This window comes from Epinephelus lanceolatus, chromosome 21 (genome assembly GCF_041903045.1).
Source record: "Epinephelus lanceolatus isolate andai-2023 chromosome 21, ASM4190304v1, whole genome shotgun sequence".
Lineage (NCBI taxonomy): Eukaryota > Metazoa > Chordata > Actinopteri > Perciformes > Serranidae > Epinephelus > Epinephelus lanceolatus.
Window position 1 is genome coordinate 20566686 of NC_135754.1, and position 18261 is coordinate 20584946.

Below are 18261 nucleotides of genomic sequence, written 5' to 3' on the forward strand. Positions count from 1 at the left end.
AATAAAACACTGGCTTTCACTCTCTCTGGCGGCTTACATTTTTTCAGCCTTTATCTATAATTTATTTATTTATTGTTGTAAACGTAAACAGATTTTGTGGGCTATTGTTTAGACCCGAGGTTCTTTGGCTTTTCAGTCGATGATCCAGTTTGAGTGGAGTTAATCTCTCCCTTCTCTCCCCGCTGAAACTCAGCACTCTCGCCAAGTAGGAACACAAACTAAATCCCTGTGGTTTCCTACCCAGAAAATCAGGGTGAGTAAAGCCAAACATCACTCATGTCATGTGGGGGTAACACTGGGAAACTGGGAGTCACTGGGCTTCTTCCAACCTGGTAATTAAGGCTCTGTTTACATGTATACAGACATTTTTTAAAACCAAATCTCTTTCTGTTTTAAAAACTGTCCACTCGACAGTTGTTACAAAATATCTCTGTCCACACTAAAATGAAAATACATGCATTGCAAAAAGATTTTAAAGTTTACAGCCTACCTTTTTCAAAACACCTACTAGAGATCACATCACCACAGGGTGTCTACATGTCCTTAAAATGTCTTAAGATGTCTTAAATTTTCTTATTTTTAAGGCCTTAAAAAGTCTTAAATTGCCTAAATTTTAGATTCCATGGGTCTTAAATTTTTTCGGGCACAGTACTGCATAAATTTCTCCAGCCTGATGGACCCAATGACGGTTTACAATCATTGGACAGACCGAAAAATTGCAATAATATATAGTATTTATGACAGCGATGTGATTTTGTTTTCTTATTACATTAAACACATCAAACTTAAACTCAACCATTTGTTATCATTTTTTGGTTGTATTAAAAAGGTCTTTAAAAAGTATTAAAATTACCTTAGTTATATCTGTAGACACCCTGCACCACTGATGCCTTTTCAATATAACAAAATTCAACAAAAGAGCCGACTCAAAGATTCAAGTCATGCCCTGGACATGTGAAAGGTTTCCTTGCACACCTCATCGACAACAGTCCCACTCTCGAAATTGTCCCACCATCTGCTGGTTCGACTGAGCCTGATCCAAAACTGTCCTTTCTGGTGGACTAAAAACGGTGGTCGCTGAGGTGGACTAAATAACACTGGGCTCAGCAGATGCATCTGGTCGTCTGTGAAGTGGTGCAGCAATGCTAAGTTTAAATGTGAAGCAGTCATTAGACCAAGCAGTGGAAACAAAAGGTAAAAGCCGGTAGTCGGCCATTGTTGTTATTGTTTCTGCAGGGTGCTCATTACACAAAGCAACAATGGGCATGTCCAAAATCTGCACTTTAGGAGGTGTTTTGAAAAGTCTCTGTTTTATTGACCTATAATTCTGTTTGTGTGTGGAAGAGAGCAAAACCTTGAGGACAATATGTGTTTTTATTACTATCTGTATACACATAGACACAGCCTGAGAAGTGTTAGTAGTGACCAATTTGACAAAACCTAAGACTGGAATTTTTCCATCAAGTTACGAGACATTCCTCCTGCCTTATGTGACATTTTCATCCAAATGATGTTCTCTCAGCCACTGTTATTTTCATGTGGGCCAGCATCACTTTATTGGATAGGGCAGGAGTCACTAATCACCTGAAACTAACAATCACAGTAAAATGTCATTGGTGTGGGACGTAAACGACAAACTGTAATCTTAAAATGGATGAAGTTATTAATAAAATATTATCTGTTTTATCCCAGTTCTCATCACGTAGGTGTCTCATGTTATTTTGAGCTGCAGTGATGGAATCAGAGTGTAAAAGAAGCGTTCTCTGTGTTTGTCAGAAGCTCTGTTTTAAAACCAGTGGAAATAGAGCACTGGAACAATTAAATTATTCTACTGTCCTCTAACAATATATAGGCTACTTGTTTTTTACCTGAGACTCCAGACTTTTGTCCATGGATATTTTTTCTTCAGTGATCCCATTAGTCAGATCCGATACTGTGAAGTTGTTCAGCATAAGTTACCACGATAATTTATCCCAGTAAAAAGAGAACCAGCTTCGTAGTACTGAAAACCCTGAAGTTACCTCGCTAACTTCAAATCCTGCTTTGTAGTACAGGCCTCAGGTCTACAGAGTCCATCATGTTGTTCTACAGTAGCCCAGAATGGCCACTAGATAGGGCCATTCGTTGTTTTGCATCCTACATGTTTGGCACCTGGGAGTGTTTTCAGTTCTGCAACCTCACCACTAGAGGCCACTAAATCCTTCACACTGGACCTTTAAATTCAAGGGGTGATCCCAAAGTTTTCTAAGATACTTGGAAAATGCATAATGGTCTTCAATTAGTCTAGAATATTCGCAACACAGTGCCGTGAAAATTGAACTCAATTTAAACATATAGCTCCGCTGACAGTGTTTAACAAACTGATAAAGTATATATGGTATATATTCCACACTGATACAGTGTTCAGCTTCATTATCTTTCTAACTTTGAAGCTACTTAAAGGTAAAAAGGTTCGGTTGTACTTTAAGGTGGGTTTGATATAATAATGTGAATATCAAATAAAATGTATTAGGAGTTTTGTGCTTGACCTCTTTGGAAGAGGTGCGAGATATTTTTCGTTAGCTATGAGATGAATGTTAATCGGTCTCAGGGTACATCTGCTCAATTAATTTATAGCATTTTTTGTTCTCTTTGCTTTTATCAATGCAAATTTGGAGTGGTGTAATATATAACCCAGAGAAATTGCTCTCACAAAGTATCCTGTGCCATCATCTCCACAAAGTCCTGTTCCCTGCCAGTGGAGCGTTTTATTTTGAAGTCATTATTGAGAGTCCCAGCTCCCTTGAATCTCGTTCCTGTGGGAAGGTGGTGTCCAGGATCAAAATACATGACTGAATTGTCTAAGATAATTGGTATAGCAGATGTCAGTTCTGTTTCCAGTCGGGTCTTAGTTCAGTTTGCAGTTAGTATGTTCTTATCTCTCAATTATGTAAGGCAGTCAATTTGCCAGAGGGGCTGAAAACTGTAGTTCTGTGAACATGACAACTGTAAACCAGGTGATCAAATATTTTCAGGAAGAAAAACTGACACAAGGACACAAGCTGTTTACCGGCTGGAAATGAACAGCTCTGTCATTCGTAGGTCATTACAGTGACAGGCTGTTTTTGGACTAAGTGTTATGTTGATTAAAAAATGTCAGTGAATCCAGCTTATTGAACAGCTAGAGATATTTATAGAGGGGAAATAAACACTGTGTAATTAAGACTTAATTTTACAAAGTGAAGCAATCTACTGTCAGATATTGCTACAAATACATTTTCTCTTGGTGTCATGGCCTTGTAAATTAGAAAATCAATGTAATTCCCTTTTCTTCTTTGCCTTAATTTACTTTTAATCCTTTCCCCACTTATTTTATGAAAATCTTTATTTCTTTATTTCCGTCATTTTAATCAAGTTTCCTGACCTGTTAAGGAATTTCTGAATCCACTTTTCATCCACAGTTGGTTTAATTCACCTTGCTCAATAGCTGTACTCAATAGTCATCTGCATAATCACTCTACTAAGTACTGAATGTAGTTCTGGGTGGGGCTATAACCAACAATTATTTTCATTACTTATTAATCTGTTGATTATTTGCTTGATTATTTGATTAGTTGTTTGGTCAAAAAATGTCAGAAAATGGTGAAAAATATTGATCAGTGGTTGCACAAAGCTCTCAAGCAAGTCCAATTAAGGTGTACTTGAAAAATTTGGTTGCACAAAACATGCTTAAGTTTTCTCCTTAAGGTTTCAGGTAAAATGTTTGCTTAACGATTTAAGGTTTTCTCCTTAACGTGGTCTTATTCTTAAGGAAATGCTTAAAGTTCCCTAAAGAACTTAGGTTCTTTCTTAAGAACCTTAGTGATAAAAGTAAGGACAAAAAACAAAGTCTCTGACTCCATCTTAATCGCATGGTTCAGTTTATGGAGATTAATGAGAAAAATTAAAGCATCCCGAGAAGAGTGTTAATGACCGGGAGAACCCGATGGACACACTTAATGATGAGCAGCTGATATCCCACTTAGAAGTCAATTTATGATTGTGACCAACAGAGGATCACTCAACTTTCCAAAGCTGCATTCTTTCAGCCTCTTTACAATTAATGATTGCGCTGTGGTTTTATGCAACGGGATCCAGGATATCGTCCTCAAATATCTTGTTTTGTCCACAACCCAAAGATATTCAGTTTACTAAAAAAATAGTAAATCCCTGTGCACAGCGGCGCAGTGCTTCTTCTAGGTGCCAGCTTGTGCAGGATAAATCACAGTCAAGAGTTCAAAGACTTCCAGCGCACACTAGAATATCAGGATTGACACAAAGTTTATTCAAAAATGTTTAACAACAAAAGGAGCGAACAACGTGTTTCGCTTGTTGCGTCATCAGATTCGCTCAGAAAATAATTACATTTAAGAAGCTGGAATCAGACAATTTTGCTTTTTTTTTCTTAAAAAAAAAAAAAAATTACTGATTATTCTGCCCAACATCGGTATCACCCAGTATTCACTTTTTTGACTGCCATGAACCTATTAGCAAATGAGATGACATTTACAGATGGCAGTGGCTGATGTTTTTTCTCTTGTGTCATATCAGTTTTGCACGAGCTAAAGAGCAGGGCTTAAGACCAACGGCGCAAATAGAAAGCGTGTCTGGGACAAACAGAGATTCTCCCAGGGACACCTTCAGGATGAAGGATGCTGTAAACTCACTATCGATATGTCAGAGGAAGCACCATGTTGTTTCCCTGATAATGCTACAGTGTGAACAACAGATCCTGCCTAAAATTCGAAGGAGGGATGCTGGTTAACGTTAAGCTCAGTTCAGACCAATGATTCGGGACAAGACAAAATAGTTTTAGATTGTTGTGGAGAAAAGTTGCAGCAGTGTGAACTGGCCGGTCTGAGCTCGACTCAAGCCGGCTGATGGTGTCACCTGCAACTCAGCTGGTCAAATCGCTGGTGGCTGGTTTTAGAACGTAAAGCATGTCATCTGTTTCAACAGCCAGTCAGCTTGTAGTGAAATCCGTTGGTCAAGTCATAATGTCTGCAGATGGTGTGTTTGCTTGCTGCGGCAGGTGCTCGGTCCCCGCTGAGCCCTCTGTTTCCGTCCTTACAGTGTGCTGGTGTCGGTTTTTTACTGTTTGATCGCTACCACAAATGTAACTGTAGCCAGTATCTCACTATCCTCATTCATATTTTAAGAAGCTGCAAATTATATTCAGCCACAAAATAAGCCTGAAAAGCTGGGAATCAGAGTGGAAGTACAGGAAGTTGTTGCATAGAGGTGATACACCATCTCCTCAAGTTCCATTGGTGTGAACTGGCAGGTTTTTAGAAGGTTGCTGAATGGCGCATTGCAAGAAGTTGACTGTTTCAACTCGTCTTATCATGAGTCTTTGGTCTGAAATGGGCTTAACAGCGACAATAGAAAACGTGTTTGGGTTGAACGAAGATCCTCCTTGGGACACCTTCAAGATTAAGAACACTGTAAATTCACTTTCAGTATGTCAGAGGATGCACAATATTATTTCCCCATGCTAAATTGTGAACAACAAATTCTACTTGAAACAGGCAGGAGGAAAGCTAGCTAACGTTAGCTGTTAGCAGTCGGTGGCAGTTATTTTTTTTAATAATGGAGATTTCATTGTTTACCTGGCACAATATGGTGAATAGATAAAAACAAAAACAAAAAACACTACAGCAACAAAACAAAAAAAAACACTGGTTTTGGCTATCGTCCATCAGCCATCAGCCATATTGTTATTTTAAACTTAAACTGATTAATTGATTATCAGATTAGTTAGTGATTAATTTAACAATTGACAACAACTCAGTTAATTCACCAATCATTGCAGCTCTGTTTCTGGACATGTGCAAAACCCCTCAATATTACTAATTCTTATAGGATAGTAAAGGTTATGTGTTATCGTGCTCGGCTCGTCTTAAAGTAACAGCTGAGATTCTGAGGGAATAATGCTGCCCTAACAAGATGCCCTAACAAGACAGTGTTACTCGATACAGACATACTTTTATTTAAATGAATGAAAAGAAAGATAAATGTTTTCTCTGGGTGAAACAGCACCAGCCTCTACATGAATGAATTATTGAAACGGCAGGATAAGTTTGTCAAAGCGCACAATAGAAACGTTAAGCCTTGCAAAAGGACGTTTGTGAAAGCCCAGCAGCAGAGCACTGTCTACTCTCTTTGCCACTCAAACTGTTGTTGACTCCACGCTATTATCGATTAGTTAAACTTAGCATGAAGTGCAAAGAAACAAACACTCTTAAGTTAAAAGTTAAATAATAGACCATTCACCCTCCCTGACACTGCTTTTTTACCCACTATCCTCTTGTGCTGCCCTCCAGCGCTTCTCTTCCTCCTGTTCTCCTCTCATCCCTCTCCAACATTTCTCTGCTGCTATTCCTCTTTTATCTGCCTCCCTCTTACAGGCCGTTTCTCTATCTGTCTTTGTAATCTCTCTGCTTGTCCTATACGCCTTAACCCATTCCTTCGTCTTATTCTCTCTCTCTTTAGGTCATCCATTACTACGGTCTATATCGAAGTTTTGCCTCCAAACAACCAGAGCCCTCCACGTTTCCCCCGGCAACAATACAACCTGGAGATCAGTGAAGCAATGAGGACTGGAGCTATACTGCTTAATCTGCAGGTACACTCACATACACACACACACACGTCTTATACACTCACAGGCCACTTTATCAGGTACACCTTGCTAGTACTGGGTTGGAACTGCCTTAATTCTTGTTGTCATAGATTCAACAAGGTGCTGGAAACATTCCTCAGATTGACATGATAGCATCACACAATTGCTTCACATTTGTCGACATTTGTCGATTTGTCGAGTACACTAAATTCAAATGACAACTCAAACTGAAATGACACCAAAACATTCGGAAGTATGGCTATACTACACATCTCTGGCGTCTGGTGGCATTTTACATTACTGAAAGCTTCCATTCACATGATGGGTATTGATTAGAATGGATTAGAAAAAAAGAGAGGCTTCAAATTATGTTTTCTATTCAAAACAGTATCATTTTAAGGGTACTGGTATTGTATTTTTTTTTAAACAATACCCAGCCTTAGACCTACAACCAATTAGAGCAACAAAACCTGATGTAGATCTGAGCTACAGAGAAATGTCAACAGACTAACGTGTGCAGAAATGAGCTGTGACAATGTCGCATCAGTATGTCTGTAAACGAGTATTCCTGTTTTGCTGTTGGAAATTTGAAAATAGTACTTCAACAGAGAGTTCTACATCAGTTGCAGCCATTTTGGTTGTTCTTGAAGATCCCTCAGTAGCGCTCCTCTTTACTAAGCTAGGTTTATGCTTGCCGTTGTTCCTGGCATGAGGGTGCGCAAGGCAACAATGGCATCAACAAGTATTTGGCATTTATCATCTGAAACATGTACCACATTAGATAAATAGTTGTGACTGGTCTGAAATCTGTCTGAACCAAAGGAGGACCAGACACATCTGCCCGAGCAAATAAAACACGAGCTTGCAGATTTGTCTGGTTCCCAGGCTATTTTTCTCACATTTGGAGCAGCAGAAATGGGATGTTTCAGACATTTATCCATTACGTTTTGCAAACTGTTTCAATCACTTTTGTCATTTTTTTTTAGCTGTAACAGTTGTTATCCATCACTTTTACAGTAGCCAACTATTTCAGCCATCAGTTGATAAGTTTTAGCTCCCTACTTGAGTTGGTCAGTCATTACATCAGCTGACAATTTCAGCTTCTCAATGTCTCGCAAGTTTTCACACACTGTTGAAGAAGTATTTCACTGCTGGAAAAGTGGTATTTTCATAAAACTGGGCTGTCTATGCAGGAGAAAGACGCATATGCTTTTGTAGGTGGTGAAAACAGAGAAAAGGAGCTGTGCTCAAGAGGTAGAAAACCTACAACTACAAGAATGCACTGCCATGTACCGTAACAGTAAACACTCCCACTGGTGGGTGGTGTAAGCTTGGCCATTTTTCCACAGGAAACAAAATTGCAGCTGGGTGGTAACAAATAATCTCAAATTACAGTTAAACAGTAAGCTTAAATATGCTTTTCAAAACATTTGGGGTGAAACAGGCAAAGCTGCAACAGAATCCTGTTTCACATTGAATAAACACCGTTTAGTAGAGGGCTGCATTGGGACTGGGTCCCACGGGACCCAAATCTTGCGGGAGTGGGCATTGAACTTTGCTGCGGGCGGGTACGGGCGGCTAAAAAAAACACTGCAGGATCAGGATGTAGCCTATAGCGACAGGATGGAGTTAACAAATGATGTGGAAAAGAAGCTCAAACAAGGTCTGAAGGCGCACTGAGCCCTCTACTTCCCAGCACTCTCAAAGCTGGCGCGTTTCATCTTCAGTATCCCCGCATCCAGTGCGCCTTCAGAGCAGGCCTTTAGTGTCTGTGGGCGCATCTTGGAAGAGAGACGCACGGGATTGGGACCGCAGTTGGTCAGCAACATTCTCTTCCTCCACAGCAGTATTATGGCCAAGTGATTCATTTGTTAAATTCATTTGTTTCATTTGTTAACTTTGTTTATTTTATGTTTTTTATTAGTGTTATTTGAGCCACTCATAGCCTACTCTCGTTGCTATTTGTTAATTACATAAAGAGGCGTGATGATGCCGGTGTTATTGAGCATAGGCTTTATCTTTATCTCATTAATGTTTCTTATTCACGTCTCTCTTAGAAAAGAGACCTTAACCTCAATCACTGCGTGATTATATAAAGGTAGAAAAACAAATAAAATACAGAGGAGGAGAATAGAATATGAAACAGCCTTTATTTCATTAAAAACTAAATGAAAACAACGAAATAGGAGTGCTATTCCTGACCAGTGCGTCAAAAGACATGCAGGCCAGGGAAATGAAACAAACAACCCCATGAATCTCTTTATTAATAGCCTATAAAATGACGTGTTTTCTCCTGCGGGACGGGAGAAGACACAAAATCAATGCATCTCTATTATTGTGCGGGCATAAATTCTCAGAATTTTGCGGGAGCGGGTGGGAGTGGACATACACATTGCGGGAGCGGGCGGGAGTGTAACACACACGTTGTGGTTGCGGGCAGTAATGGTCAGAATTCAGCGGGAGCGGGCAGGAGCGGGATGAAGAAAACAGTCCCGCGCAGGGCTCTACCGCTTAGTTCAACTGTCTGATCTCAGTTTCTTCAGCCACGGTTTTTACAGTACAGGACTCAGTTTTGTGCCCATTTCTTTGTCACAAATTCTCATATTACAGCCAAACAGTGCACTAAAATGTGTTCCTGAAGACATTTTAGGAGAGAAATAGGCAATACAGTAACAGAATATTGGTTTGTTTGATCAACGCTACCTAGTTTTACTGTTTGATCTGAGTGTGATCTGAGTTTGAGAGAAAGAGAGGAGTGAGCCTCTCTTAGGATCTACTTCTATACTCTTCTACTACTTCTATACAAACCCAGGCTCCGTACATGTGAGCTCCAGGTAGAGACAGTGCTGATACTACCTTTCCTAGCAAATTCACCATAGGATCTGCTTCTATACTCTTGTGTCCGTGGTGGTGGGCATACAAAAATGTAGAAGCACAGTCTGTAGTTCAAGCAACAGCCCTAGAGCCAGTAAATATCCGCTAGATGATGTATGCTCCTGAGTTGGGAGGTGAGCACGGAGATCAGGGAGCTGGTAAGATCGGGGGGGAAGGTTATCATAGTTGATTTGCACATACTGTCCAAATTGTTATGATACAAAGCTGGTTGTTCAAATAAACACAAGAAATTTGTGCTCTAGATAAAGGATCAGCGCTCAGTGAATAACCTCCTAAGCCCTATGATAAGTTGTTATGGCAAGGCTTAACTATACAGACCAGTGAGCAGTGATAACTAACCCGACTTTGGGGTCATCAGGTGGGAACCTCCTTTCACCAGTGTTTCATCTAGTTGGTCCCACGACACGTCCAGGAGGCTAGACAGTGATCTCTGGCGTCCCAGACACACTCCCCTAATGCCAGCTCTCACTGCTCCCCACACCAACCCAACAACCTCCTTTACCTTACTTACACATGGCTTTCTCAGCCCAAACAGCACTGCAACCTTCAACAAACCCAGACTCCATTTATGCGAGCTCCAGGTACTGACCGTGCCGATACTACCTTTCCTGGCACATTCACCGTAGGATCTGCTTCTATACTCTTTGTGTCCGTGGTGGCGGGCATACGAATATGTAGAAGTACAATCTGTAGTTCAAGCAACAGCCCTAGAGCCAGTAAATATCCGCTAGATGGCGTATTTCTTTGAGTTGGGAGGTGAGCGCGGAGATCAGGGAGCTGGTAAGATGGAGGGAAGGTTATCAGAATTGATTTGCACATACTATCAAAATTGTTATGATACAGAGGTCGTTGAAAGTTGGCAAAGTGTTTGATTTATTGTAACCATAGTGTTTAGGAGTTACAGCTGACTCAATCTGAGGATTTTATTTTATTTTTTTCAAATCTTAAATATCTTTAATAGATCAAATTGTAACTGTTCTACTAATGGAGTTACTCCACATTCTTTACACGTACTCCCTGGCAACTGTAACTCCAGCTTAGCTGGAAATTACTGCTGTGTTTAGGGGTAGAATTTAATGTTTTAAATAAGAGTGCTGTATGTCTGTGTTTACTTCTTAAGGCAGTGGATCGGGAGAGGGACCCCATCACCTACAAAATCCACAGCGGAGACCCCCATGGACATTTTGCGCTACAGCAGAAGTAAGTACACACACATACAACAACACACACACACACACACACACACACACACACACACACACAAATAGTATTTTATCATTTTGGATCAAAACTCTGGAGCTTCTTGAAGTTAATATTTTCAGTAGCTAAAGCAGCGCCCTTTTTCTTATTTGAGTATCTTGATGTGTATATGTCCCATCTGAGTTTGTCCATACTGTACAACATGGCAGTATGCAGTTATCGTCTGCGTGTGTGGGTGTGTGTCGGTTGGAAGCAGCCTTAATTATATCATTATATCCTCGGCTCTGCCGAGGGCTTCACATAAACACCCCCATACTTTCTCCCACATAGACCCCCCCCCCCCCCCCCCCCCCCACACACACACACACACACACACAGACTCTGAGGGCTTTTGTTGTATTTATTCATTTATTGCTCATTAAAAATGCATTTCTTATGCTGGGGAAAGATCCTATCTACATTTCTAGAGGGAGGAGGCGAGAGAGAAACAAAAGAGAGTAGGGTGAAAGACTGCAGGAGGAGAGGCGGAATTATAAAGATGGGAAAGAAAGGAGGGAGAGGAGGAGAAAGAGAGATAAGAGGGCAGGGCAGGGAGAGAGTAAAAGATCGACAGAGTGTTAGAAAGAGCTGCGAAGGGAGCGATGAACAAGAGTGACGGACAAAAGCGGATTTAAAACGAAAGGAGAGGACTAAGTGAAGGAGTCCCCTGCACAGTCATTCATAACAGCAAAGATTAAAATGAATTAAAGAGCTTTAATTTCTGCATTCTAGGAGTATCTGTTCTGTCGGACACTGTGAAATCTTCCAACATGTGCCAAAATGTTGGGGTGCCTCAGCTGTGTTTTGTGCATTATGGCACTACGAGGACAAGCCAAGTTGTTCCTTTTCCACCGCACAAGTGCAACATGCCGTGCCGCCTCATATTGGCACAGGATGAAGTGATTTTTCAGTGCCTTTGTGCAGATTTGGCTCAGTTAAATACTCACCGAAGCGCATCTGGAGAGCACCCGAACCGTTCTGGTATTTGCCCATTTCGCAAGGTGGCTGCCACCGAAGGAACACACGTTAACGGCCAGAAGATTCGGATTAGTTTAAGACAGAAATAAAAGGGGCCAGCATCAGCATGGGATGCCAGTGATGAGCTTTGAGGAGGTTTATCAGCTTCCTTTATAAATAAATTTGAATTCTCCTGGGTTCATCCTGAACATTTGGATTTATCGTAGGTCTTCCACACATGTCGCAGCAGATGTTTGATTTGAGAGCAGTGGGCATGTGAAGAAAATGTGTCAAAATGTGTGGTGTAAATTTAAGAAATAAGACGTGTGTGTGTGTACAGTACATGTGCTCACTCAGACTTTGCTTTTTATGAATCATCCCTAAAAACACATGAAACGTTTTTTTTACTTTGTTAGAAATTAAAAAAAACAGCTTCACATCTTTCCCTCTGTAGACCACTTAACATCCCCACACACACACCCATACATAATCGCAGACATGCACACACACTTTCAAGCACACACACACACACACACACACACACACACTGTCAGTATGTGGAGAAAATGTGCATTTCAGATGGTTTCTAATTCATGAAAGTAGCTTAAATTAAAAACACTTCAATCATTATGTAAATCTTCTCTTGGAAAATAAAAAGTGTAATCAATCACGGCCGACATCAAAGGCTTCTGCTGGTTTTGATTGGTCAGAAGTCTCAGACAGTCTGCACTGATACTGTTGATCTTCCAGAGAAGACTCTAACTTATGCGTTAATCATTTGCCCTTAAATCTGACTTTTATCTCTTTGCTTCTGTTTGGACATTTTTGATTGCTGAATTGTGCTCAATGAGTAAGTTGAGATTATATGACCAGTGAACCATATTAATATTTCCCACTTTGTGCTTTATAAAAACATGACTCAAGGAGCTGCTTACTGTTTCTTCCCCTTCTATTTGTTTTTGTCTATCAGTTATATAATCACTTGGGGTGTAAATCACAAGTTTCATCATATTACTCTTCTTTGGACAGTGACACTTTATTTGCTGACATCACAAAGCAGCTACGTTGCTGTAGCAAAAGCAACAATTTGAATAAGAGTCAAAAATACTTTATTGATCCCCGAGGGAAAAGTTGTGATTTGTTACAGTTGCTCCAATGTAAAGAAGTAAGAAAACAACTATGAAATATAAGTATGTGAATATAAAACAATAAAATAAAATGAAATAGAAATGAAAATCCATTCATCCATTTTCGTAACCGCTTATCCTCTTGAGAGTCAGGGGGAGGGGGGTGCTGGAGCCTATCCCGGCTGACACTGGGCGAGAGGCAGGGTACACCCCGGACAGGTCACCAGACTATCACAGGGCTGACACATAGAGACAGACAGCTATTCACACTCACGTTCACACCTACGGAAAATTTAGAGACACCAATTAACCTGCATGTCTTTGGACTGTGGGAGGAAGCTGGAGTACACAGAGAAAACCCACACTGACACGTGGAGAACTTGCAAACTCCGCACAGAAGGGCTCCCTCCTGGGATTGAACCAGGAACCCTCTTGCTGTGAGGCGACAGTGCTAACCACCACACCACTGTGACGCCAGAAATCAAAATGTACATTAAAATAAAAAATAAAAATAGAATGTGCATTATGCTCAGTGTTTAACACTAGTACTTGAGACAAGTTAGTGAAATTAGATGCCTGGCCAGGTTCATTGTGTTTCCTGGTTATTTAATCTTGTAACAGCATTGTGTACGTATGGCATGTGCTTTGTCTGTTGACCCATCCTTTGCCAGAAAGCCAAAATATTCCCACACTGCTGATTTACACCCAAAAGGGGAGTAAACATCCTCATCGTCTTTCTCTTGGCTGCTTGCTTTTATCTGTCTTGTGCTGTTTGATGGTGACGGAGATATTCAAAAATAAAGGTGTATTTAAAGATGATATGTATAGTGGCCCTTTCGACGTACCAAAGTTCCAAGGCCACTTAGTGAGGTTTCTCGGTTTGGTGTTTCTGTTCCTTTTCTGGAGATTGACAGTAGTCACGAAGTAGGGAAAAAGTTAAACGAGGTGGGGGAGCCCTTCTCTGTAGAGTTTGCATGTTCTTCCCATGTCAGCGTGGGTTTTCTTTGGGTACTCCAGCTTCCTCCCACAGTTCAAAGAAATGCAGGTTAATTGGTGACTCTAAATTGTCCGTAGGTGTGAATGTGAGTGTGAATGGTTGTCTGTCTCTATGTGTCAGCCCTGTGATAGTCTGGTGACCTGTCCAGGGTGTACCCTGCCTCTCACCCTCTGGAATCTTTGGTATTGGATACACTTCAGGTCTCCCAGTACATATCAGTATTAGATATGCACCAATAAACTCATATGTTGATGTTGTGAGACCTTTTCTGTAATCACCATTGGCTAGTAAAATATAATAAAGTCTCTTTTTAATAAGTAATTAATCAGTGTTCAGATTTAAAGATCTTACGGAAGTTTTTAAGTATTTAGCACACACACTCCTTATTTTGGTGAAAAGGCTGTTACCTAAGAATAGCGGGGTTTTTATGACACATCACTGCCTGAGCCATTATAGCAACAGCACCCTGGAGGGTGTTCCCTCATATCATTGTGGGTGAGCTGGTAGGTATGAGGCGTCATCTGCATCAGCAAAGTGCCCATAATCACAGCAGAAATACACTTCTGGGTGTAAAAGCTTTCATGCAGTGGTTATCAGTGCTCACAACTGTCTGAAAAGTTTTCTCCAAAGTGGTGTATTTAAAGAGGGATAAACATTTTAAGAAAACAAGACAGTTATCCAAATGTTTCCCAGAGTTAGCATAGAAAGTAGTCACAATTAGCTGTCAGGATCAGCGTGAGAATGATGGTTTGCAAACAGCGACTTATGAACTGAAACTTCTTGGGTATGAAAACCAACACATGCTACACCACAGTACCCAGTTCTGCTGTGTTTGCTGTTCAAAGTCCTGTGTTTTTTATTTGTCTGTTGTGATCCATTTTTAAGCCCATGCCTAAAGTGTTAACAGGACTCTGTGTGCTCTTTCTCCAGTTCAGGGTATTTGGTCCTGGACAAGCCTCTGGACAGGGAGTCTCTGGATTATTATACCCTGGTGGTCACAGCTTCAGACAGACACCCAGATGGGGTAAGAGACTGAACTGCACCGCGCAGATATTAACTGGTTGTCTTTACTTGAGTTGTTTCACATTCCCAGTGGAATTAAACTGAGTGGCTGCCAGAAGGTGTTGTGTGGAAAGAGGGATATCACAGGCAATTTTCTGGAAAAACGTCTCATTCAGCGTTAATAGTAATCATAATAACCATCACCATTAAAATGACAAGCCAAAATCTATTTGTAATGATGAATTGAAACCCTGAGTAGAGGTCAAGCTGTTTAAAAAAATGAAAAATAATGAAACAAATTACTACCTGAGTAAAAAAAATTCTTTGGTGATGAGTGAGGCTCATCTGGCCTTCAACTTTTTGTTTAAAACTGCGACAGTCACATGTGATAGAGCAGACCTTGTAGCATGAAAGTGTGCACTTACAAAAAAACAGTCATTAGTCATCCACGTACCAAGTAGGACTAAACAATTATCCACAGATTTACACATTTTAACTGAGCACTGATAAACCTACAAAAATCTTGTTTTTGCTCACTCCCCAGTAGCTTAAATTCTCAGCTTGCACACTGCAACAAATTACAGATGTAATGCTCACTTCAGACGAAAGATTCGCAACGAGACAAAACAGTTTTAGAACGTTGCAGAGAAAAGTTGCAGCAGTGTGACCTGATGGTGTCATCTGCAACTCAGCTGGTCAAATCGCCGGCGGCTGGTTTTAGAACACAAAGCTCGTCACCTGTTTCTACAGCCAGTCAGCTTGTAGTGAAGTTCGATGGTTCAGTCATGACCGCAGATGGCTGGTTCGCTTGCTGCAGCAGGTCCTCTGTCCCCACTGAGCCCTCTGTTGCTGTTCTCATGATGTGCCGGTGTTGGACAGTGGGTCACTGCTGCTGATGCTCACTGTATGTGTTTATGCCCCCCACACTAGAGCTTAGATTCTTTGCCTGAACCAGGCTGTACTTTCCTGCCACTATCCTCGGGCTCAGACAGGTGGGGCTCCTCATAATAGACCTAGGCTATGGAACCAACTACTTAACACACCGGGGTGTTGGCTTCGTCGACTGTACCAAGTGCAGCACGATGCTGGTATATGACAGCAAAAAGATGGGGACCTTGACACTTAAGAGGCACATGACGAAGGCTTGCCATGGAAAGAAAGACCAGAGTCAACCTTCAATGTCCACGTTCGTATCCTTAAAAATAATGTCTGGTGTAAACCGGGCTCGGGCTCATAATTACAGTTAAAGGGACGAGCCGGGCCAGTTTCGGACAGAACATGTGCAGGCCACACACGTTCTCATTGACTGATTAATTGGCACTGATTATTTATATTATTGTAGTGTATTTATTACGAATACAGTCCATCTGATGGTCATTTTATGTTTTTCGCCGCTTCATCCCTACTACAAATACTACACTACTATCACTATCCTCATTCATGCTTTAAGAAACTACAAATTATATTCAGCCACAAAATAAGCCTGAAAAGCTGGAAATCAGAGAGGAAGTACAGAGAGTTGTTGCATAGAGATGATACACCATCTCATCTAGTTGCACTGGTGTGAACCAGCAGGTTTTTAGAACGTTGCAGAACGGTGCAGAACATCCTTTCATTTTGAAGTTAAAACTCTCCATGGTATGAACAGTGGTTACATGAACTTCAAGCTTCAGCCACAGCTCAGCCCTGAGCAGAGTGACCGTCTGCTATTGACCAATCAACAGACTGCAGTGTTCACAGCTCCACTTTTTAGTAGCAGATCTGTGTGCTAGGTACCCCAACAGAGGGGGGACCAAAAATGGGGACAGTACGGAACAGTTCCATTGGTACCATCCACAACTTTTCACAGTGGAAATGGGAAAAAAGTGTACCGAACTGAACTGCTCTGTGGAAATGGAGCTTAATTCGTAAAATACTAAGCAACCAAAAAAAGCCAAAATTATGATAGAGGAAGATGTGGTCATCCTCGGGCAGAGGGCGTACCCCAGGGGAGAAGAGCCCACAGCAATACCAACTATTGCTGTTAAGTTTTGTTAAAAGGAATGGGACGATCTAAAAAATTGACATTAAAGATCAAAGTGCTCTACAGATATTTAGCGTCATTGTTGTCACGGGTGGGAAAATATCCTCACTGTCTCATCCTTACATGCACTCACTTTATGCATTCATGTTTAGATCCTGGTAGTTTACGATCCAACTCTCTCGAGTGCAAAAACTTTGTAGCAAGTGTTATTTTCAAACCAAAAAAACAAGCAGAGATTTGAATAGTTTCTTGATTGTTTTGGCATTTCGATGCAGATGGAGTGTTTGAACGACCTGTAAACACAACTGTCAATGCATGTTGTTTTCACACATAAACTGTGGCTCAGTGTGGATGTGGTCTGAATCAGCCCGTAACTGTACAAAATGGTGAAAAAATCTTATTTACTCTGCTGCATGAGCCATTTCGCAAAGATGGATTGCGTGCCCTTCCTGACTTTCTCACTTACCTAATTGATCACAGGTCATCAGAGTCACTCTCTCCATCTCTCTCTGTTCGTGTTCTCCTCGTTTCTCCTTTTTTAAAAGTCAAATCTTCAGTTACCCTCACATGAAAGTCAAATGAAGACATTGGATGGAGTCCCCCCCCTCCTGCCCTCCCCTCTTTCATCCTTCTCTTCTCCTCTGGCTTTCAACAATTTCCTCTTTCAGCTCCTTTTTCTCTTCTCCCCCTCATCATCCATCTATTAGTCTAGCATTAAAAGAAGTTTGTCTCCTCTCCTCCTCCTCGCTGACCCCCCTCCCCCACATGTCAATTAAAGCAAAAGGTAAAGTTTAAGGTCCCTCTGAGGAGAGAAAATGCTGATTTGAATACTCTGACCTTCTCTCACACACTCCCTCGCACACAATATGAAGGGAGAGAACAAGTGGGAGGAATTTTGAGAGAAAGAGGAAGGAAGAGAGATGTGAGAGGTGTTCAGGGAGCTCTTATTACCTTAACAATTGTACTGTGTGTTCATACACACTTCTAGAAAGGACTCTTGACACATACACACTCACAGACATGCACACATATACTTAGTCAATTGCTCTCTAGACCTTGACAATTAGTGTATTATCTTTGTGCCCCAAAGGTCTTTAAGTCTGAAAATGGCTAAAAGTAGTTTGGACATTTTTCTGCTTGACACTCCATTATATTTCGCACGAGCAGGAAGAAGAGAGAAAGAGAGAGAAGGTGTGTGAGCTACAGACAGAGAGGAAGACAAGGAAAGAAAGAAATAGAAAAAGGAGAAGAGAAGATTGGGGTGTAGTCGCCTTCTACGGGCCCATTAATCAGCATCACTCGAAAGGCCTTGGGTTGTCTTCATATGCGTGCACACACACACACGTCTGTGTCCCCTATTATTAAATGTCCCGTTGTGAGA

At 41.1% G+C, this 18261-nt stretch overlaps 1 protein-coding gene across 2 annotated transcripts in view; it reads left to right on the top strand.

Moving 5' to 3' along the window:
* pcdh15b (protocadherin-related 15b) overlaps positions 1–18261 on the top strand; it is a 362569-nt gene that overhangs the window by 178662 nt on the left and 165646 nt on the right. For both annotated transcript variants that reach the window (XM_078163506.1, XM_078163507.1), the window contains 3 exons: positions 6511–6643; positions 10656–10735; positions 14786–14879. In XM_078163506.1, the coding sequence (XP_078019632.1) occupies positions 6511–6643; positions 10656–10735; positions 14786–14879 (307 nt within the window). The remainder of the gene's footprint in view (positions 1–6510; positions 6644–10655; positions 10736–14785; positions 14880–18261) is intronic.